Consider the following 22,163-nt stretch of genomic DNA (forward strand, 5'->3'; position numbering starts at 1 on the left):
CGGCCGGCCATGCCCGCAATCGCGGACCGTGATTACGGGCACAGCCATGTGCATGAGGCCTTAGGCCCCATGCACATGACCGCAAAAAACTTCCATAAAAAACTGTTTGGGTATGTTCATACGGCCTATTTTCAACAGTTTTTCGGGCCGTAAACGCCCCAAAAAACGGCTAAAAATACGGGGGCTGAATGCTTCCAAACATCTGCCCATTGATTTCAATGGGAAAAACGGTGTTCCTTTCCCACTGGGCGTTTTTTACGTGGCTGATTTTAAAAACGGCCATGTAAGAAAATGCCTCGTAAAAAGAAGTGCATGTCAATTCTTGAGCCGTTTTTGGAGGCGATTTTTATTGACTCAATAGAAGAACAGCTCCAAAAATGGCCGTAAAAAACACCACAAAAGCCGCTAGTTGCTTGAAAAACGGCTGAAAATCAGGGGCTGTTTAACCTTGAAATCAGCTCCGTATTTTCAGCTGTTTTTTGTTAAGCGGGTGAACATAGCCTTTAGAGCAAGATCATAAAAAATGATACAATCTGGAGTATGTATGCAGAACATCAGGGTGCAGAGCATGCACATGGATCTGTGTAATGTACACACTATAAAGTACACAGACATAAGAGGAGATCCAGGGGCTGCAGGGAGAGCCCCCCGAGAGCCTCAACTAGCACCCTCATCTTCCGTGGGCTGCTAGTTTGCCCACTGCTGCTCTAAAGCCTTCTGTATGCTTTTAACAAAATTGTGCAGAGTTCTATCAATAATGCATTAATATTTATAATATTAATAACTTTTCCATTGCATTATTTATAACAGTTACAGGGACAATGTTGCAAACTCTATACCTGAAGGATTACACAGTGTTGTGGCTGCAGCCGTTTACATCCATATTGATTTGCTACATCAAAAGGAATTCTTTGTGAGTATTCCCTTATTTGATCATGAAAAAATGGCCTATCAATTATAATTAATTTAATAATTCTTTGTTTTTATATATTGACTACTTATTTGGCAGTAAGGCCTCATTACACATGGTATGGAGGCTGTACAGCAACTGGCTTGTCATGGCTCTGGGGGTATGTGGACCCACTAGGCCACTCCACCGTAGCGGAGTAGCAGCTGGCCAAACTACAGTCAATGAAAGTCTTTAGAACTAGAGTACCTGTATAGAAGTTCTGTCAGACACGTGGCGTAGAAGACACTTGGCACAGATGACACTTGGCACAGATGACACGTGGCACACAGGATGAACTCGACTCCAACACTAGACTTCGCTCAGGAACAAACACAATTATTGGATACAGGATACTGGAAGCAGGATACGGGAACACTAGGATCAGAACCCAACTAAGGGACCATTTGCCTAACGAACATAGGTAGACACAACAACGCTCAGGCACAGGAAGGAGGGCAGGACAGACTTAAGTAGGACAAGGAGAACAGGGATAGTCTAGGGAAGAATATAGTGGTGCGCACACTGGCCCATTAAGAGGGCACCAGAGCGCTTGAACCCTACGGAGGTGAGGCACAGATGGGAGCAACACATGCCGGCATCCCCGGGGAGGAGAAGCAGGACGCTGGCAAGAAGGTAATAGACGCTGGCAGCCGCTAGGGGAAGCCGGATAGCGCCGAACTGCTAGCGCTACAATGCTCCATTGGGTGCCGTAGAGACCATTCTCCTCTACAAAAAATGCTTCTAGGAAAAAAAGCTTCTTACGTACAGCATTTAATGTAACTTTCCACATTATGTATAAAAAAAAATATCTGTGCTTTTTTAAATAAATCAGTGGCAGATGGGGGTACAATAAGGGTATGTTTACACAGGATTTTTTTGCAGGCAGAAAAATCTGCCTCAAAATTCCTGAAGGAATTGCCATGTCTTCACTTTCTTTGTCGTGTTTTTTGCGTCATTTTTCAGCTGTGGCCATTGAGCGCTGCGGGCAAAAAACGCTGTGAAAAACGCTTTCTCTGCCTCCTATTGATTTCAATGGGAGTTCAGAGACGGAATCGTGGGAAGAAAGAGCATGCTGCTTTATTTCCCACCAGTGTTTTTTCCTCTCTCTTCTCCAGATTTTGTCTGTTTTGGCCCGGTTTCCAATGCAGTTTCCACGTCAAAAGCAGCGCCAAAAAACTCTGTGAAAACTAGCCCTAAAGGTCCCATGCAGTTCTATGGATGCCCTATTACTGCTCTGTACAAAAAGAATACATATTGTCCTGACATTATGATAGGCAAGGTTCCGCTTTGGCTCTGCAAAGCCACATTTAGCGAAAACATGACCCTGTGTCGTACAGTAATTGCCCCCTAAACTTAAAGCATAACTGTTGTTTCAGGTGACTTTTCAGAATAAGTTATGTGTGTGTACATGTGAAATAACACTTTTTCTGGCCATTCTGTGACTTGTATATGGCGTTTTCCTCTTTGTGTGTTCTATTTCCAAATTGTCAGTTTTCCCTGAGCTAGGTGGTGGAGTCTAACAGCTTTGATGTCTCCCATACCCTATCTCTCTATGACATACCATCAGAAGCAGCAGCAGCATCATGGACGAGATTATACAGCAGTACTGAGCAGTATGGCTGCAAATCCAGCACGGAGATGAGATAGAACACATACTAGAAGCTGCAGCAGTGTCTCTGCTTTTGTCTCCCTCCAGCAACTCTCTCCCCTCTCCATTGATTTCTATGGGCAGCATGTAACCTGATCCCCTCAGTGAGCTGATAATTAGTCTGGTCTCTCAAGCAGTGAGAGAGAATGATCAGTGCAGAAGACAGGGGAGAGAAATGGCTCATAAGTTGAGAAAGAGGCATTTTTCTCTAATAAGATATACTGCATAGTTAATTAGCGGATATAAGAAACTTTGAAATATATCTTATTTGAGAAAAATGCCTCTCTTTCTCAACTTGTACACTTGTACTATTGAATTATTCAAAGTTTGTTGAAAGGTCAGTGGCCATTTGGTTGTGACACAGTTAGCAGCAGAAACTCAGTCAGTTATTCATATCACTGTAAATCAGAGGGATACTGTCTCTCATTACAGAGACCCAGCTGGTATATGGAGACTTATTTAAAGCCAATGCTTCATGAGAAATAAGTCTGCAAATAAAGTCATTTTGTTAGGCTTTAAACCTAAAGACTCCTGTGTCCCAGACAGAGGCTCTTCACATTGAAAGATCTGAAATATAGGACAGCTCAACATCTGTTTATTCCAGCCTCACTTGATTCCTTGCCCTGATTGGTTTAACCCTTTTGGCTTGCTATAAAAGTTAGAGACAGGCACTTCCTGATTGCCAGACTATTGAGCTTCCTCCCTGTAGTCTAGTTTCTTACTGTGGCTCTACAAATTATTGCTGATTTGTGTACCAAACTTGGACTGTTTCCTGACCACGTCTCTGCCTCCTGCTACAACCTGTTGCTGCTTATCTGTGTATCAAACTTGGATTGTCACTAGACTACTCTTGCTAATAGCACCCTCCTGCCTGATTGTTTCAGCCACTGGACTCAAAATCTGCTATAGACCTTGGGACATATCAGCCAAACCAGGTACTGCTCCAAAAGTAAGAGAGACCCATTTGTAGATGTCACTGTATTGGGCGTTTTGGCCCTTATCAGTACAGAGCAGTGTACTGGTTGGCTGAATGAGATGCCTTAGATGAAGCTCAAGTGGGTACTGGCACTCTTTAAAGAGACCCAGCAGATGTACGGAAGACATATTTAAAAGCAATGCTATATGGGAAAAAAAATATGCAATCTCTGGTTTGTCTAATATGAGTTTATTTGCAAATCATTGTAGAGGAATTTTGGCACAATCTCCCTTGCAGAAATGCTTTAATTCAGCCATATTGGTAGGCTTTCGAGTATGGACTGAGTTTTTTATAGTCCTACCACTGAATCGCAATGGTGTTCATGCCACTCTAAAACCTTAATTCTGTTTCTTTTGAACATTTCGGAGGAGGACTTGCTGTTTTGTTTCAGGTGGTTTTATTGCAGCATAACCCAATTGCACTTCAGATCATGAACTATACATTCTCCAGGATTTGCTAGTACTGAAGAATCACCGTAAATCCCTATAACCCCTTCCACTGCATGCACTGCACTGTAAGCCTGGGTTCACACAACCTATTTTCAGGCGTAAACGAGGCGTATTATGCCTCGATTTACGCCTGAAAATAGGGCTACAATACGTCGGCAAACATCTGCCCATTCATTTGAATGGGTTTGCCGACGTACTGTGCAGACGACCTGTTATTTACGCGTCGTCGTTTGACAGCTGTCAAACGACGACGCGTAAGTTGACTGCCTCGGCAAAGAAGTGCAGGGCACTTCTTTGCAATGTAACTTGAGCCGTTCTTCATTGAAGTCAATGAAGAGCAGCTCAAGATTTACGAGCGTCAAAGACGTCTTGCATAATGCGAGGAGGAGCTTTTACGTCTGAAACGAGGCAGCTGTTTTCTCCTGAAAACAGTCTGTCTTTTCAGACGTAAAAGCCTCTCATCGTGTGCACATACCCTTAGGGTCCAACATAATTGCTGCATATTTTTCGTCTGGAATTTTAGACTGAAAATACGCAGTGGAGTACAGTAGTAGCAATTCCAGATGGAAAACAATTCCGTTACGTATGGACAAGCCCCAAGGGTGCAGTCACATATTTTGTACTAGAAATGTCTGAGACTGAAAATGAGTTCCATTCATCTGAATAGGGTTATTTTTGCAGCAGGTGCATAGATTTCTGCACGTTCTATTTAGATGAATGGAACTGAAATCGTAACAGCTTTGTGTAATCAAGTTAACAAGTTATTATTACCACTCGATGAACTGCGTAAAAAAAATAATATGGCGGATTTACTGCCCCTTCCCCCCCCCCCCCATAAAATAAATGAACGTTAATAAATTATATGCACCTAAAAATTATGCCATTAAAAATACAAGTCATCCGTCAAGAAAATGTGGCTATACTTACGAAAACAGCATAGCTGTGCTGTTTCCGTAACTTCCATACAAGGGAATAGGAGTTGCAAAAACAGGGTAGCACAGCGAGCCACACTGTTTCCAAAACTCCCATTCACTTCTAGGGGAGTTACGGAAACAGTGTAGCACAGTAAAATTTGCTGTTTCCTAAACCTGGCCACCTCTCCACACAGTCTCCACCTGGATGCAGCTGCCGCCTCACCATATGGGGTCATGGGACCCCCGTTTATGAGATAGATATGCGTCCCAGAGCTCGGACCCGCATCTATCAGACATTTATGGCATATCCTGGGGATGTCTAAGTGTAAGATGAGTAATTTGTTTGAAAAAACGGGACCCCATACGGCGCTGCTACTCAGGAACGAATACAGTAGTAGTTTAGAATTGATACTTTATTGTAGGCTACGCGTTTCAATGCCGCACCGGCATCTTCCTCAGGCCACGATGTGTAAGATGGGAATATCGCTTTAAGAGGTTAATCCAAAATTAAGAAGGCAGGAGCATCAAATGTGCTTGATTATTGGACTGTTAGGCCTCATTTACACGAGCGTGTGCGTTTTGCGCGCGCAAAAAACGCTGCGTTTTGCGCGCGCAAAAGGCACTTGGCAGCTCCGTGTGTCATCCGTGTATGATGCGCGGCTGCGTGATTTTCGCGCAGCCGCCAACATAGAGATGAGGCTAGTCGACGTCCGTCACTGTCCAAGGTGCTGAAAGAGCTAACTGATCGGCAGTAACTCTTTCAGCACCCTCGACAGTGAATGCCGAACACAATATACACCAACCTGTGAATAAAAAAAGACTTTCATACTTACCAAGAACTTCCTGCTTCCCCCAGTCCGGGCTCCCGGCCGTTGCCTTGGTGACACGTCCCTCTCTTGTCATGCGGCCCCACCTCCCAGGATGACGCCGCAGTCCATGAGACCGCTGCAGCCTGTGATTGGCTGCAGCCTGTGCTTGGCCTGTGATTGGCTGCAGCTGTCACTTGGACTTAACTGTCATCCCGGGAGGTCGGACCGGAGTTATCGGTAAGTCAGAACGTCTTTTTTTTTTTACAGGTTCATGGATTTTCGGAGCGGAAGTCACTGTCCATGGTGCTGAACCAGTTTAACGCTTTCAGCACCGTGGACAGAGACTGTCTCCTGACGTCGCGTACCCGAACATTTTTTACCGGTTTCGGTCAAAACGAGTTTGGCCGAACCCGGTGAAGTTCGGTGCGCTCATCTCGAATTTGACACTCCGTTTGGATGTTTGTAAACAGAAAAGCACGTGGTGCTTTTCTGTTTACATTCAGGAGTTTGACAGCTCTTGCGCGAATCACGCAGTTCGCACGGAAGTGCTTCCGTGCGGCATGCGTGGTTTTCACGCACCCATTGACTTCAATGGGTGCGTGAGTGCGCGAAAAACGCACGATTATAGAACATGTCGTGAGTTTTTTTCTGCGCACACGCGCTGAGCGCAATTCACGCATCGTCTAAACTGCCCCATTGACTAATATAGGTGCGTACGACATGCGTGCAAAGCACGCGCGTCGCACGCGCGTATATTACGTTCGTGTAAATGAGGCCTTATAGTAAGTATCTAGTCCAAAATAAAATGCTGCCAAGTAAGTCACTATCACTATGGTTATCTTTGTTTTTGGTCTTGGGGTCTTGTCTATTAAATATATGTATTATATTTCATTAGAATCTGTCACAGGACTTTCAGGAAAATTTAAAGCAGGGGAGCCAGCGAGACAATCGAGGCTTAATCCTAGTTAGTAGGAATTGTAAAATTATACTTCTCAAAATGTCAAGGTTTAAAGAATTTTGTGATCCTGAAACAATAGAAAAACTTCAGAAGTATCAAAAGAAATACCCCAGGTAAATAAATAAAAATTGAATATTTAGGTTGATTAATCCTTTTTTCTACCAAATGTATCATTTGCACTCCAGTAGCGGTTACCATTTTGGGTCTAAAGGGTTGCACCAGTTTTTTTAATCTGTACCCAAAATCATATATTTTTCTGGATAGAATAGCGCAGTATAGTAAATTATTCTGACCTGATATTGACAGAAACCTGACAAAAAAATAACACAAAGTGTGGATAGGGCCTTAGTACATATTACACTATCAGCACTTTGTTTGACAGAATTCACAGTAAATGGAAACGTCAGAATGTGAGTGCTCTGTTGTTTTGTTCTCATTTCTATAGAGAGTGGCTATGGTAGCATGGTAAACTCTCTGGCTAGAAAGGGGGACTTTAGGGCCCCTTAGTCCTTATAATGACAGGAGTTCCATAGGTTTGACCCCCATCTATCATATTTTATGACCCAATTGATGGGTCATAACAAATATATATGTCACGGCGGGGGTGTGGACCCACTGGGCCGTACCGCCGTAGCGGGAGAGCAGCTGGCCAAACGGTACAAAATCAATGTCTATAGTTCGGATAAAGGTACCTGTGGCAATTCAGATAGTAGCGATGGTTGAGGCTTGGATGGAACTCTGGCAGTAAGCAGACAACAGGTGCGGTGAAACACAGCGGGTGTAGTAGGCGACACAACACGACTCCAACACTGTACAGCACAGGAACACGATAACACGGGAAATAGGATACAGGTAGCAGGAACGGGAACACTGGGAACTGGAAAACAAAAAGAGACCATTTGCAAAGACTAACACGGGTATACTATAACAACAACAACAACAACAACAACACTCAGGCAATGAAGGAGGGGGCAGAGCCCTTCTTATAGTCCAGGGTGATTTAGGCTAATTTGAACATTACTCCAGGTGCACGCGCTGGCCCTTTAAGGCCGGGTACGAGCGTTCGCGCGCAAACTACGTGATTGCTGCAGAACGGGATGGAAGTGAGCACTGGAGTCTTCTGAGGATGAGATGGGGCCAGCGCTCGCAGATCCATCGGGGGGTGAGTAATCCCGACGGTTCGCGGCCATGGGTGTTACAATATATATTTATATATTGTCATGTTACAACCCCATCAACCTCTTCATATCTAAAATATTCATATTACCTTCTTCTAGCACTTTGTGCAGTGATGAAAATTAATGCCCGGGCGTTTGGTGGCAGGAAGCATTTAATTGCATTCTGCCTTCCCTCTAACAGCCATATTGCAAAACTGTAAAAGATAATAATAAAATGTTACAATATAAAAAACAAGACAAATAAATTAATTTAAAATGTAAAAGCTTGTACCCCAGAAAAGGACTGATATAAAGAAGAAAAATTGAGCTTACACACAATCCGGCCAATTTACAATATTTCCAGTCCTTACTTTCCTGTGTCTATACATCCAACTCTAAAAGATTGTACAATACCTTGAACCTACAAAAACCTTATCTGCTATAAACTCCTAAGGACCAAAATCAACCGACTGTCAAATAGCTGTTTGATATCAGATTTATTGGCAATTTTTAGTTTACTAGACAGGCTGGTATATAGATAGGTACTTCTATAAAATAGTTTGCAAATTGGTTTGGGTATGTTAGCCAAATATTTTTTTGTTCCTTTTTTATAGTGACAATACACTTTGCAAATTGTTTCTGCAACAGAATGACTGGGAAATGTTCAAGAAAGATTTAGTGAGCTTGCTTCTAAAGCCGCTTACTACTTATCAGTGTGAGAAGAAACAGACAAAGAAACAAATTCAACTACAGTCATCAAGCAGCAGCCGGGAAGGAATATTAGATCTGTGTTCTGTCTCCCTAACCAAACCGAGAAGTAAATATGTGACACGGGGGACTGTGTCTGACACAACGGCACAGAGTGAACACCTCATCAGTCCTCAGAACGGAAATGTCCGGCTTATTCATGCAATTACAGTACCAAGGCCTAAGCTGGATTGGGGTGAATGATTACTAATATATTAGGCAGTGAATGCTCATATGAAGTTTGTCATTCACTGGCTTGCGAAATGGTAGTAATACCCAATAAAATCCACTGAATCGTGCATAGATACAGGTAAATCATGTGTGTTTTTATATGATCTCTACAAAAATTAAGTTAAAGAGGCTCGGTCACCACATTATAAGTGGCCCATCTTCTACATAATGTGATCGGCGCTGTAATGTAGAAAACAACAGTGTTTTTTATTTAGAAAAACAATAAATTTTGACGGTTTTATGACCTATTTTCGATTTATGCTAATGACTTTCTTGATGCCCAACTGGGCGTTTTTTAGCTTTTGACCAAGTGGGTGTTGTAAATAAAAGTCTATGACGCTGACCAATCAGCGTCATACACTTCTCTCTGTCTTGAGAGTGAATAGACATCGCTTCCAGCCAGGACGCAATGTTTATTCACAATCGCAACACTTCGGTAACGTTTGTGTGGAACTTAATGACAGCAAGCGTCATTAATGTAATGTATTATAAACTGTCAGTGTGATGTTGACAGTTACACCGACAGGAAACCTATGAGGACCAGCTGGTCCTCATAGGTTTCCGTGAATGACAGACCCGGAGGCCGTTGTATGGCCTCCGGTTTTGCCATGCAACCGATGGCAGCACTCGCAATCGGTCCCGGGGAAACTTTGTTGTAGCAATCAGGTCCCGATCATGTCCACGGGGCCAGAGGCAGGGGTTAACAGCGAGATCCGCGTGTCACCGCTACGCAGAGACACCCGGATCGCACTTTTAACACCTGTGAATTCACGTCGGTGCTGCACAGAGCCCAGCATGCGCCGACGTGAATTTACTGTGAGCGGTCAGGAAGCAGTTAATAATGGTGATCATATTCTCTGTAGCCGAATCAATCGGTTCGGCTATCAGAGAACAGGTTGCTGGGCAATCGGGGACACTGACACCGCCGGCGTCAGAGCGCTCTCCCCAGTGCTATGAGGGCAGAAGGAGAGGTCTGCAGATTCACGTACTATCTGCACGGGGTATATGCGGATAGGACGTGAATCTACAGATTGTCGGCGTGAAAGGGTTTAACACCAATTGAACAGAATGGAGGAAGCCACTCGCATGCGCAGCCCCCTCTTTACTAGTCCCCGTCGAGAATCTGTGGCCATCACACCAGGCAAAATGGCGGTCGGGTGACTGTCATTCTCGATATAGGTGCGGGTCGCAGAAATTTATGGCATATCCTGGAGATATGCCATAAATGGATAAGTTGGAAATACCCATTTAACACAGTTCAATGCACCACCATGGGCTGTTCCCTGCCCAAAACCCAAAACTCATCAGGACTGACAGCTTTGGTGAAATTTGGTCCGGCTTGCCTCTGACATGCAGGATACAGATATTATCGATCACATCTATGTTTATGAACTTAGATCTGATCGATAACAGCTGGATTCTGCACTTCAGAGACACACAGGACCAGCGTTCACTGAAGCCATCACTCCTGACGGCAAGATACAGCTTCTATGTATACAGGATACATAGAAGCTCAAAACGTATTTAAAAGTTGCATTAAATCACATAATACATTGTTTTATTCTTTTTAAAAAATTGCTTCAAAGGTTTACATATCCTTTAAGGGTAGGTTCTCACCACTTATGTTTGAGGCAGAAAAATATGAGGCTGATTAAAAGAGAAAACAGCCCCTACTTTTTTTTAACTAGTTTTTGCAAGCGTATTTTAAGGCGTATTTTGAAGCATTTTTTGCAGTGTCAATAGAAAATCAGCTTATAAAACATTTCAAGAAGTGACATGTCACTTCTTTGTTACAAAGCGTATTTTTACAAGGCATTTTTTAATTCAGCAGTGTAAAAATATGCCTCATATGCGCTACACAGCTCCAGAATGAAAATACCATCGTACCACACAATCTGTCTAAAGTCAAACCTTAAAATCCTTCTTTAAAACAATTCGGAGAGATGAGAAATATCGTTATTTGAGACAGAGATAAGGGAGGCTCAGTTGTCATGGATATGGGACTGTAAGAACAACAAGTGATGTATATGCTCAACAACACAAGACTCGCATAAACTCACTTCTGATCTGACAAAATTATTTAAGGAAAGGTGGATTGATCCAGCATACTGTTTGGATACAAGCGCGGTCTGAGCGACACTGTATATGATCTGTCCTGCTGAGCTCTGTATGGACTAAAACTCGCTAATCAGCTTGCTGTTACTGGGGCTCTCACTACGTCTCCTCCACAAGCTGGAGAAAGAGACATAGGACTAGGACGGACAATCCTTACTCCAAACCACAAAGCGGAACTTGCCGGTGGAGAACGACGCACTGATTAACTTCACAGAGACTGCACCTGACAGCGATAAGTATATGTTGCCGTTAAAATCTCTCTACATGCTATTGAAGCCATATTACAATAATCAGTGCCACTCTGTGTCTAAACTTTGATATCTGCTAGTGTCGCTCTGGTTGACTGATTACCGTCTGGGCCGTACGAACATTCACTACACTGCCACAGCTTGGTTGAGTAGTTTTGGTATGGTCCGCTGTTGTTCCCAGGAAGGTGTAGAGAGAGGCATAAAACCTAGCCACCATCGAGTGGGCCAGAAAGGTTTTAAATGTCAGGATTGCAAAACATGTCCATTCTCTTGGGAGTGTAGTACTTGGACATACACTATATTGACAAAAGTATTGGAACATCTACACAAGCTTTTATGGCATCCCATTCTAAAAAATATGGAGTTGTTCCACCCTTTTCAGCTAAAACAGATTCCACTCTTCTAGGAAGGCTTTCTACAAGATTTTGAAGTGTGTCTGTGGGAGTTTTTGCCCAGACACCCAGAAGAGCATCTGTGAGGTCAGACACTGATGTTCGACGAGAGGATCTGGCTTGCAATCTTCATTTTAACTCATCCCAGAGGTATTTGATGGGGTTGAGGTCAGGGCTCATTGTAGGCCAAGTTCTTCCACACTAAACTCACCCAAACATACCTTTATGGACCTTGCTTTATGAACTGGGGAACAGTCATGGTGGAACCGAAAATAGCCTTTTCCAAACTGTTCCCACAAAATTGGAAGTATACAATTATCCAAAAAGTATTGGTATGCTGAAGCATTAAGATGTTATCTCACTGGAACTAAGGGGCCTAAGCCGACCCCTGAAAAACAACCCCATAGCATATCTCCCCTCCACCAAACTTTACAGTTGGCACAATACATTAAGACAGGTAATATTCTCCTGGCATTCGCCAAACCCAGACAAAACAGTACAGTAAGATGGATACACTTGGTCAGGCAAGCACAAGCAAAAGAAGGATAAGCATCACAAGGCACAAATTATCATTTATCACATGATGTTACAAGTACAGAGGAAATAGAGAACATGTAAACCTATTTATAAGACATCATAACAGAGTCAGCACTGGAGTGACCTGATTGTGTATTCTCATAACTGAACAAATAAAGTGTAAAATAAATGCGTAACAAAAACCAACACCAGGTGGAAAAGAGTTATTTCTGGTATAAGTAGTTTTTCAAGTATGTCACATCTGGGGCGAGGTAGGGTGTCAAGGGATATTATGCTTTGGAATACTTAAGGGCGATTGCTGAGGGTATATGTTGAGTCAAGCCTGCTCCTAATCCTAAAAAACGTCTTTGGGCAGCCTCTATGTGCATATATAGCTTTTTCATACAATAGGGATGTATTGACCAAGACTTTCCAATCATGAAGCAACACATTTCCTAGTTAGAAAGAGTGTTTCCAGCAGGAACGTTCTTTAAGAGGTAGAGGAGTAATTTTGAGGGTCTAATTAAAGGAGACATGTTTTTAGACTCCTTAAAGGTATCCCATGTCCGCAATATAGAAGACTTTGTTATTGTATATTTTGGGAGAAGAATGATTCCCATTGGGCAATAAAATAGGGGAAGTGGAAGAAGCAAGGTAAACCAAAGTGGGGGTTATATGCCAGCCAGGCCTTAGAGGTGGTTCATCCCACGACAGCTATGGTGACACCGGGGCATGATACAATACTGAACGAACAAAGTAACAGAAGGAGGTCACCCTAGGAAATACGTACCTGTTTAGACACCAGGATTAGATTTATCCAGGAGAAAGCATCAAACCAAGGAGTGTAACAAGAGTAGGTGCTAGTAGTAGGGATAAAGTATCGTCAAGTATTTCCAGGTCAATAACCATGTTTTCCAAGCTCATGGGGTCTGGGCCACAGGAGGAGTATTAGAGGGATGGAAATAATATAGGTCCCACTTACAGTTGAAGCCTGACAGCCATATCGCTAAGGGGGTATTATGCGCCAGCATAACTTCTAGGCCTTATGCATCACCAAGGGGATAGAGGGGGAACATAGATTCCTAGAATTGTAATAGGGCAATTATTTATGGTAGCATGGAGGAAGACATAGCATCTATCTTTGTCTGTTTCCACAGTATGTAAAAATAAATTTGAGAAGTGTCTAATAAGTAGTACCGAGTGGATCGCCCAGCCTAACCATGGTTTCCTGATAGAGACTGTTAGGTTAAGTGAGAACAATGTCAAAATGTTTAGAGTGTGAAACTCAAATACAAGGCCCTGTCTGATCCGGTTGCCTAAACCCATTACATTTCAGGAAACAAAATAAATGAAATTACTCCCAGGTAAGGGTTGTGTCACTGAAGTAGCCATAGGAAGGGAAAGGAAAGAGTAGCCAGCAGGATGTGCAGCAAAGAAATGCAGGACTCCTCAGATATTGCAATGAATACAATATAGCACACAGTGTAAAATAGCAGAACATTGACATGAACAAATTCCCACCCTGTACTACCACCCCAACGCTGTAAGATCTCATCTCCCAAACGCAGCAACCCCAAAATTGAAAACCAGTACCACATTTTGAAAGGAAAATAAGAGCAAAGCAGGTACAAATAACAAGAGTAAGTAATCCATGTTTATAGGATACTGAAAAAGGATACAATAGGAGATATGAACAAGATTCCATAAATGGACGTGGACAGGAATTGTAGAAAAATTTCAGACTGAGTTACTGTAGCTATCTTGGTTATTTGGTGGGGCTTCCCGGTCCGGGTGGTGAGACTCCAGACAGTCATGCACATTGCTAGGGCTTTCAAAGAAATGAGTGCAATAACCTTAAGATTAGATGGGTACAACATGTCATATTCAAGCAGTTCCTTGAGGCTTTTTTGTGAGGGGAGGGAAAAGGAGTCCTCTTTCGCTGAACTTACACTGAAAAGTCTGGGTATTCTTTGAAGTGGGCATCATCTTGAGGTATAGAACTTTTTATGCTTTGCAAGACGTTGGAGGGTATCACGGTCCCTATAGTTCAAGAACTTAGCTATAAAAGGTGCATATAGCTGCTCAGGGGGAACGGCTGTGTGGAATGCGGTGTGCCTGTTCCACCGCAAAGGGATATGGTCTTGACCCTTTGCACAGTAAGGGAGGCCAACAAACCGGAGATTTCACTGGCGGATTCTATTCTCCTGATCTTCCATGGACTGATGAAGAGCACATACAGTCCTGGCCAAAAGTTTGAGAGACTGAATCAAATTTTGGTTTTTGCAAGGTTTGCTGCTTCTGGTTTTATAGTGGCAATTTGCATTAACTCTATATTGTTATGAAGAGTGATCAGATGAACTGCAATTAATTGCAAAGGCATTCAATTAGTTGCAATTGAAAATCAACTTAATCACAAAAACACAATTTCCAAGGCATTTCACCCTTGCCACAAAATGACCTGCTAACATAATTTCAGTAATCTTCTCATTAGCTCAGGAGAAAGTGTTAACTAGGACAGGGCAGATGATATCACTATGTCATGCTGATTGAATTATAAGAGCAGACTGGTTGGCTAAAAGGTGGATGGTGCTTGAAATCATTGTCTTCTTCTGTTAACCATGGTTACCTCCAAGGAAACATGTGCGGTCATCATTACGCTGCATCAAAAGGGCTTTACAGGCGAGGACATTGCTGCTTGTAAGATTGCCCCTAAATCAACCATTTATCAGATCAGCAAAAATTCAAGGAGAGAGATTCAATTGTTGTGAAGAAGTCTTCAGGGCGTCTACGAAAGTCTAGCAAGTGCCAGGACCGTTTCCTAAAGAGGATTCAACTACAGGATCGGCTCAACTCCAGTGCAGAGCTTGCTCAGGAATAGAAGCAGGCAGGTGTTAGTGCATTTGCAAGCACAGTGAGGTGAAGGCTTTTGGAGGCTGGCCTAGTGTCAAGAAGGGCAGCAAAGAAGCCATGTCTCTCCAAGAAAAACATCAAGGACAGACTGACATTCTGCAGGAAGTACAGGGATTGGACTGCAGAGTTCTGGGGTAAAGTTATTTTCTCTGATGAAGCCCCCTTAAGACTGTTTGGGACATCTGGAAAAATCATTGTCTGGAGAAGAAAAGGTGAGCGCTACCATGAGTCCTGTGTCATGCCTACAATAAAGCATCCTGAGACCATTCATGTGTGGGGTTGCTTTTCATCCAAGGGTGTGGGCTCACTCACAATTTTGCCTAAGAACACTTCCATGTATAAAGGATGGTATCTAAACACCCTCAAGGGCAACTCTCCCAATGACACGGAGCAATTTGGTGATGATAATGCTTTTTACAGCATGATGGAGCACCATGTCACAAGGCTAAAGTGATAACTAAGTGGCTCGGTGAACAAAACATTGAAAATTGGGTCCATGGCAAGGATACTCCTCAGATCTCAATCCCATTGAGAACCTGTGGTCAATCCTCAAAAAGCGGGTAGAAAAACAAAAACACAGAAATTGTGATAAACTCCAAGCACTGATTAGGCAAGAATGGGTTGCCATCAGTCAGGATTTGGCCCAGAAGCTTATATTCAGCATGCCAGTGCGAATTGCAGAAGTCTTGAAAAAGAAGGATCAACACAGTAAATATTGAGCCTTTGCATAAACTTGATGTTTTTGTCAATAAAAGTTTAAAAACGTATGAAATGCTTATAATTGTATTTCAGTATACCACAAAAACATCTGACAAAAAAATCTAAAAACACAGAAATAGAAAAATTTGTGAAAAGCAAACTTTGTGTCAGTCTCAAAAGCTTTGGCCAGGTCTGTAGATTTAAAATACAACACGCTGGGTTACCTGCAGCCGCCACTAGAGGGACTTTATAACTGCATACTGTTATACACTGAACTCAATAAGGCAGTGTACAGTAAGCTCTTATTCCCCCTCATGTTGTGGCTGCAGCCAGACAGCATGTTATATTTTTAAAAAATATATATTTCCAATTTTCCCCTATGGTAATGTATAAAATAAAACTGTAAATATAATTGGTATCGCTGCGTCTATAAAAGTCCATGAATGCCGCAGGAAAGAAAAAAAAATCACGGTGCCAGAATTGCTGTTTTTTGGTCACCTCGTCAACTCGTCAATGGACATTGACCATTTATTGACCATTTACATGCCCCAATCAACAGCGACTGCGGCATCAAAGCCGCTAGAAAGAGTAGGGCAGCCCCCTCCATCAACCCAACGACCACAACATGATTGCGGAGTGCCGATAATTGTCATGGCAGCCTGGGGGTCTAATGAAAGCCCTCGGGTCTGCCATCTTTCTGCTCCAATTAATCCTTAATAGGGGGGCTTAAAGGGGTATTCCCATTTTAGACATTTATAGCATATCCACAGGAATGCCATAAAAATGTCTGATAGATGCGGGACCCAGCTCTGGAACCCACACCTATTATCGAGAACAGGGGTAACATTGTGCTATTTACCGGCTTCTATTAAAGGGATTTTCCAATCTTAGACATTTATGGCATATTCAAAGCATGCACAGCCATCTCCCCACTATTCCCCGCCAGGAATCTGTGGCCAGCACCAGGCAAAACAGGGGTTGTGACCCCCATTTCCGAATATAGGTGTGTATATGTATATATATATATATATATATATATATATATTGAAGAAAATCCCACAGCACTCCGTGCTAGTGAAAAAAATGGTGGTTTATTAAGCCAGCACAAGCTGCAACGTTTCCGTCCTGCTATAGAACCTTTATCAAGCATAGTGATACAAGCAATGTGTGAACCATATATAGTGATTGTCTCATTAACATAATGAGTAAACATTAAGACAGTATATATAACAAAACCATACTGATATACATTCAAATCCGACACTTTTAACCCCTTAATGACCGGGCCATTTTGCACGTTAATGACCAAGTATTATTTTTTGTTTTTTCACGGTCGCATTCCAAGAGTCGTAACTTTTTTTTTATTCCGTCGACATAGCCGTATAAGGGCTTGTTTTTTGCGGGACGAGTTGTATTTTTTAATTGTAGCATTTTTAGATGCTTACAATATATTGATTAACTTTTATTAACTTTATTTTAGCAGAGAATTGAAAATAAGCAGCTATTCCAGCATTAATTTTCACGTTATAAATTTACGCCGTTTACTATGCAGCGTAAATAACATGTTAACTTTATTCTATGGGTCGGCACGATTACAGGAATACCAAATATGTAAAGGTTTTATATGTTTTCTTTACGTTTTACGTTTACGTTTGCACAATAAAAATTACTTGTTTTTGCATCGCCGCATTCCAAGAGCCGTCATTTTTTTATTTTTCCGTAGATGTGGCCGTATGTGGGCTTGATTTTTGCGGGCCACTGTGTAGTTTTCATTAGTACTATTTGGGGTACATAGGACTTGTAGATTAACTTTTATTTTATTTTTTATGGGGGGAATGGGAGAAAAGAGAGAATTTCGCCGTTGTTTTTTGCGTTTTTTTTGGACGCCGTTCATCCGGCGGTTTAATTAATGTGTTCATTTTATTGTTCAAGTTGTTACGAACGCGGGGATACCATATATGTGTATGTGTTATTTGTTTTTACACTTTTTCTGAATAAAACTACTTTTTGGGCAAAAAAAATAGTTTTATTTGATTTTGACTGTAATTATTAAATTTTTTTTCCACAAACTTTATTTAACTGATTGACTTTTTTTTTTTAAGTCCCACCAGGGGACTTCACTATGCGATGTGCCGATCGCATATATAATGCTTTGGTATACTTAGTATTCCAAAGCATTATTGCCTGTCAGTGTAAAACTGACAGGCAACCTGTTAGGTCATGCCTCCGGCATCGCCTAACAGGCATTTGCTGAAGACAGACCTGGGGGTCTTTGTTAGACCCCCGGCTGTCATGGAAACACGACGGCGACCCGCGATTTGTTTGCGGGGGCGCCGATGGGGTGACAGAGGGAGCTCCCTCCCCCTGTCAAACACATTAGATGCCGCTGTCACTATTGACAGCGGCATTTAATGGGTTAAACTGCCGGAATCGGAGCGCGCTTCGATTCCGGCAGTTGCAGCAGAAGCCAGGCTGAGTATAACAGCCGTGCTCCTGCCGCTGATTGCGTGGGTACAGTGGCAGTACGCGCGCCATCACAGGACGGATATATCCGTCCTCCTGCGCGAGCTAGCAGCTGCTGAGGACGGATATATCCGTCCTTCGGCGTTAAGGAGTGAAAAAGATTTCTAGTGATCAGTCGCCAGTGTTGACAACAGTGAATACAAAATTACAAAAACATTATTAAAACATGCAAAATCTGTATGATTGTCATGAAATTGAAAATGCCACAATATATGTGTGGGTGGAGAACATCCGACCACTCACCAATCCGGGCTGATGTATGTAAATTCGTGAAAGGAGAGGCAGGTCTGTTCCACCTGTTGAATCCACCAGCTCATTAGAGTCCTCACCCTTCTACTGCGCATGCTCTCATAAAGAAGACGGAAGACTGGAGTTGCATAGCAACAACTGACACTCAAGCCAGTTAGCGAGTTCAACGCAGCAAGCAATACAGGAAGTAGAAATGACGTGTGCCAACTAGCATCTGAATCTGCCAGACTGCAATCCAGGACTGATATTTAAATGATGTTGACCTAATATCTGAGACAGAGCACTGTAGAACATAACAGTGCTACATTTATGATATTAGTAGCCCCCTTGGGGTAAAAAACAGAACTCATATAAAGTATCAAGAAGGTCAAACAATTTTTATAAAATTTTTATATATATACATCTGATTATGTACTACTGGACTAGCAGGATTAGTCGGGCAGATGTGGATGCGTATCATTATATCCCGGCACATGTAGAGCTGGTGTGTGGTCACGATGTTCCAATGGTTATCTGAAAAACATCATTAATTTATATAAATAAAACATTATTCAACAAGATTGTCCCAATAAATATGAAACAAAAAAGTTGTTGTATAAGGGTATGTGCACACACACTAATTACGTCCGTAATTGACGGACGTATTTCGGCCGCAAGTACCGGACCGAACACAGTGCAGGGAGCCGGGCTCCTAGCATCATAGTTATGTACGATGCCAGGAGTCCCTGCCTCTCCGTGGAACTACTGTCTCGTACTGAAAACATGATTACAGTACGGGACAGTTGTCCTGCAGCGAGGCAGGGACTCCTAGCATCGTACATAAGTATGATGCTAGGAGCCCAGCTCCCTGCACTGTGTTCGGTCCGGGACTTGCGGCCGAAATACGTCCGTCAATTACGGACGTAATTAGTGTGTGTGCACATACCCTAACATGTATCACATACCGCATGCTATTACATGCATGTGTGTATAAAAACATTCAATAAGGAGGACACTGCAGGGGCACCCAACATTGCAAAAGCCATGTGTTAATTAATTCAATCTCGCCACATTAAATTCGATATTAAGGCCCCTAGGATGTAAGGAACCCAATAATTGTATCCATTTAAGTTCACATTTATGTAAAAGTCTGTGTCCATCTCCCCCCCCCCCCCCCTGTAAGGAATGGGAATGTGTTCAAGGATCATAAATTTTAAATCCTTCTCTGAGTGCCCTAAATCACAGAAGTGTTTTGCCACTGGCAAATCACGTCTCTTTTTGCGAATGGAGTGCCTATGGTTGTTAAAACAGATTTTAAAGTCGCAAGTGGTTTCACCCACATAAAGCAGTAAACAAGGACACCAAAGAACATATATAACCCACCCAGTATCACAAGTAAGAAATTGTTTGATTTCATGTTGTTTGTGGGTAACAGGATGCTCAAATTGCCAATTTTTCTAGGTCTAAGGAATGTTTGTTGGTCTGTCGCACATGTTTTCGCTGGGTACCTGCAGCCGCCACTAGAGGGACTTTATAACTGCATACTGATATACACTGAACTCAATAAGGCAGTGTACAGTAAGCTCTTATTCCCCCTCATGTTGTGGCTGCAGCCAGACAGCATGTTATATATTTTTTTTTTTATTATTTCCAATTTTCCCCTATGGTAATGTACAAAATAAAACTGTAAATATAATTGGTATCGCTGCGTCTATAAAAGTCCATGAATGCCGCAGGGAAAAAAAAAATCACGGTGCCAGAATTGCTGTTTTTTGGTCACTTCGTCAACTCGTCAATGGACATTGACCATTTACATGCCCGGATCAACAGCGACTGTGGCATCAAAGCCGCTAGAAAGAGTAGGGCGGCCCCCTCCATCAACCCAACGACCATAACATGATTGCGGAGTGCCGATAATTGTCATGGCAGCCTGGGGATCTAATGAAAGCCCTCGGGTCTGCCATCTTTCTGCTCCAATTAATCCTTAATAGGGGGGCTTAAAGGGGTCTTCCCATTTTAGACATTTATAGCATATCCACAGGAATGCCATAAAAATGTCTATTATCGAGAACAGGGGTAACATTGTGCTATTTACTGGCTTCTATTAAAGGGATTTTCCAATCTTAGACATTTATGGCATATTCAAAGCATGCACAGCCATCTCCCCACTATTCCCACGCCAGGAATCTGTGGCCAGCGCAATTTTGTGTTTTCCATGTAAACTCACACTTATATTTATCAAATGAGTTGCAAAATGACTAGAAAATATAGTCAAGACATTGGCAAGGTTAGAAATAATGATTTTTATTTGAAATAATAATTTTCTCCTTCAAACTTTGCTTTCGTCAAAGAATGCTCCATTTGCAGCAATTACAGCATTGCAGACCTTTGGCATTCTAGCTGTTAATTTGCTGAGGTAATTGGGAGAAATTTCACCCCATGCTTCCAGAAGCCCCTCCCACAAGTTGGGTTGGCTTGATGGGCACTTCTTGCATACCATACGGTCAAGCTGCTCCCACAACAACTCTATGGGGTTGAGATCTGGTGACTGCGCTGGCCACTCCATTACAGATAGAATACCAGCTGCCTGCTTCTTCCCTAAATAGTTCTTGCAGAATTTGGAGGTGTGCTTTGGGTCATTGTCCTGTTGTAGGATGAAATTGGCTCCAATCAAGCGCTGTCCACAGGGTATGGCATGGCGTTGCAAAATGGAGTGATAGCCTTCCTTATTCAAAATCCCTTTTACCTTGTACAAATCTCCCACTTTACCAGCACCAAAGCAACCCTAGACCATCACATTACCTCCCTGATGATTGACAGATTGCGTCAGGCACTCTTTTCAGTTGTTCTGCGTCTCACAAATGTTCTTCTGTGTGATCCAAACACCTCAAACTTCGATTCGTCTGTCCATAACACTTTTTTCCAATCTTCCTCTGTCCAATGTCTGTGTGCTATTGCACATATTAATCTTTTCCTTTTATTAGTCAGTCTCAGATATGGCTTTTTCTTTGCCACTCTGCCCTGAAGGCCAGCATCCCGGAGTCGCCTTTTCACTGTAGACGTTGACACTGGCGTTTTGCGGGTACTATTTAATGAAGCTGCCAGTTGAGGACCTGTGAGGAGTCTATTTCTCAAACTAGAGACTCTAATGTACTTGTCTTGTTGCTCAGTTGTGCAGCGGGGCCTCCCACTTCTCTTTCTACTCTGGTTAGAGCCTGTTTGTGCTGTCCTCTGAAGGGAGTAGTACACACTGTTGTAGGAAATCTTCAGTTTCTCTTCAATTTCTCAAATGGAATAGCCTTCATTTCTAAGAACAAGAATAGACTGTCTAGTTTCACATGAAAGCTCTCTTTTTCTACCCATTTTGAGAGTTTAATCAAACCCACAAATGTAATGCTCCAGATTCTCAACTAGCTCAAAGGAAGGTCAGTTTTATAGCTCCTCTAAACAGCAAAACTGTTTACAGCGGTGCTAACATAATTGCACAAGGGTTTTCAAGTGTTTTCTAATCATCCATTAGCCTTCTAACACAGTTAGCAAACACAATGTACCATTAGAACACTGGAGTGATGGTTGCTGGAAATGGGCCTCTATACACCTTTGTAGATATTGCATTAAAAACCAGACGTTTGCAGCTAGAATAGTCATTTAGAACATTAACAATGTATAGAGTGTATTTCTGATTAATTTAATG

The 22,163-nt window shown here is 42.4% G+C and overlaps 1 protein-coding gene across 1 annotated transcript in view; it reads left to right on the forward strand.

Moving 5' to 3' along the window:
• The window catches only part of LOC142656318 (cyclic nucleotide-binding domain-containing protein 2-like), a 37,313-nt gene extending 28,413 nt beyond the window's left edge, over positions 1-8,900 (forward strand). The window contains exons 11-13 of the mRNA XM_075831217.1: positions 811-913; positions 6,641-6,816; positions 8,475-8,900. Coding sequence (XP_075687332.1) covers positions 811-913; positions 6,641-6,816; positions 8,475-8,811 — 616 coding nt within the window. The 3' untranslated portion in view covers positions 8,812-8,900. The remainder of the gene's footprint in view (positions 1-810; positions 914-6,640; positions 6,817-8,474) is intronic.
• Positions 8,901-22,163: the final 13,263 nt, after the last annotated feature.

The sequence above is a fragment of the Rhinoderma darwinii genome, chromosome 6 (genome assembly GCF_050947455.1).
Source record: "Rhinoderma darwinii isolate aRhiDar2 chromosome 6, aRhiDar2.hap1, whole genome shotgun sequence".
NCBI classification, from domain to species: domain Eukaryota; kingdom Metazoa; phylum Chordata; class Amphibia; order Anura; family Rhinodermatidae; genus Rhinoderma; species Rhinoderma darwinii.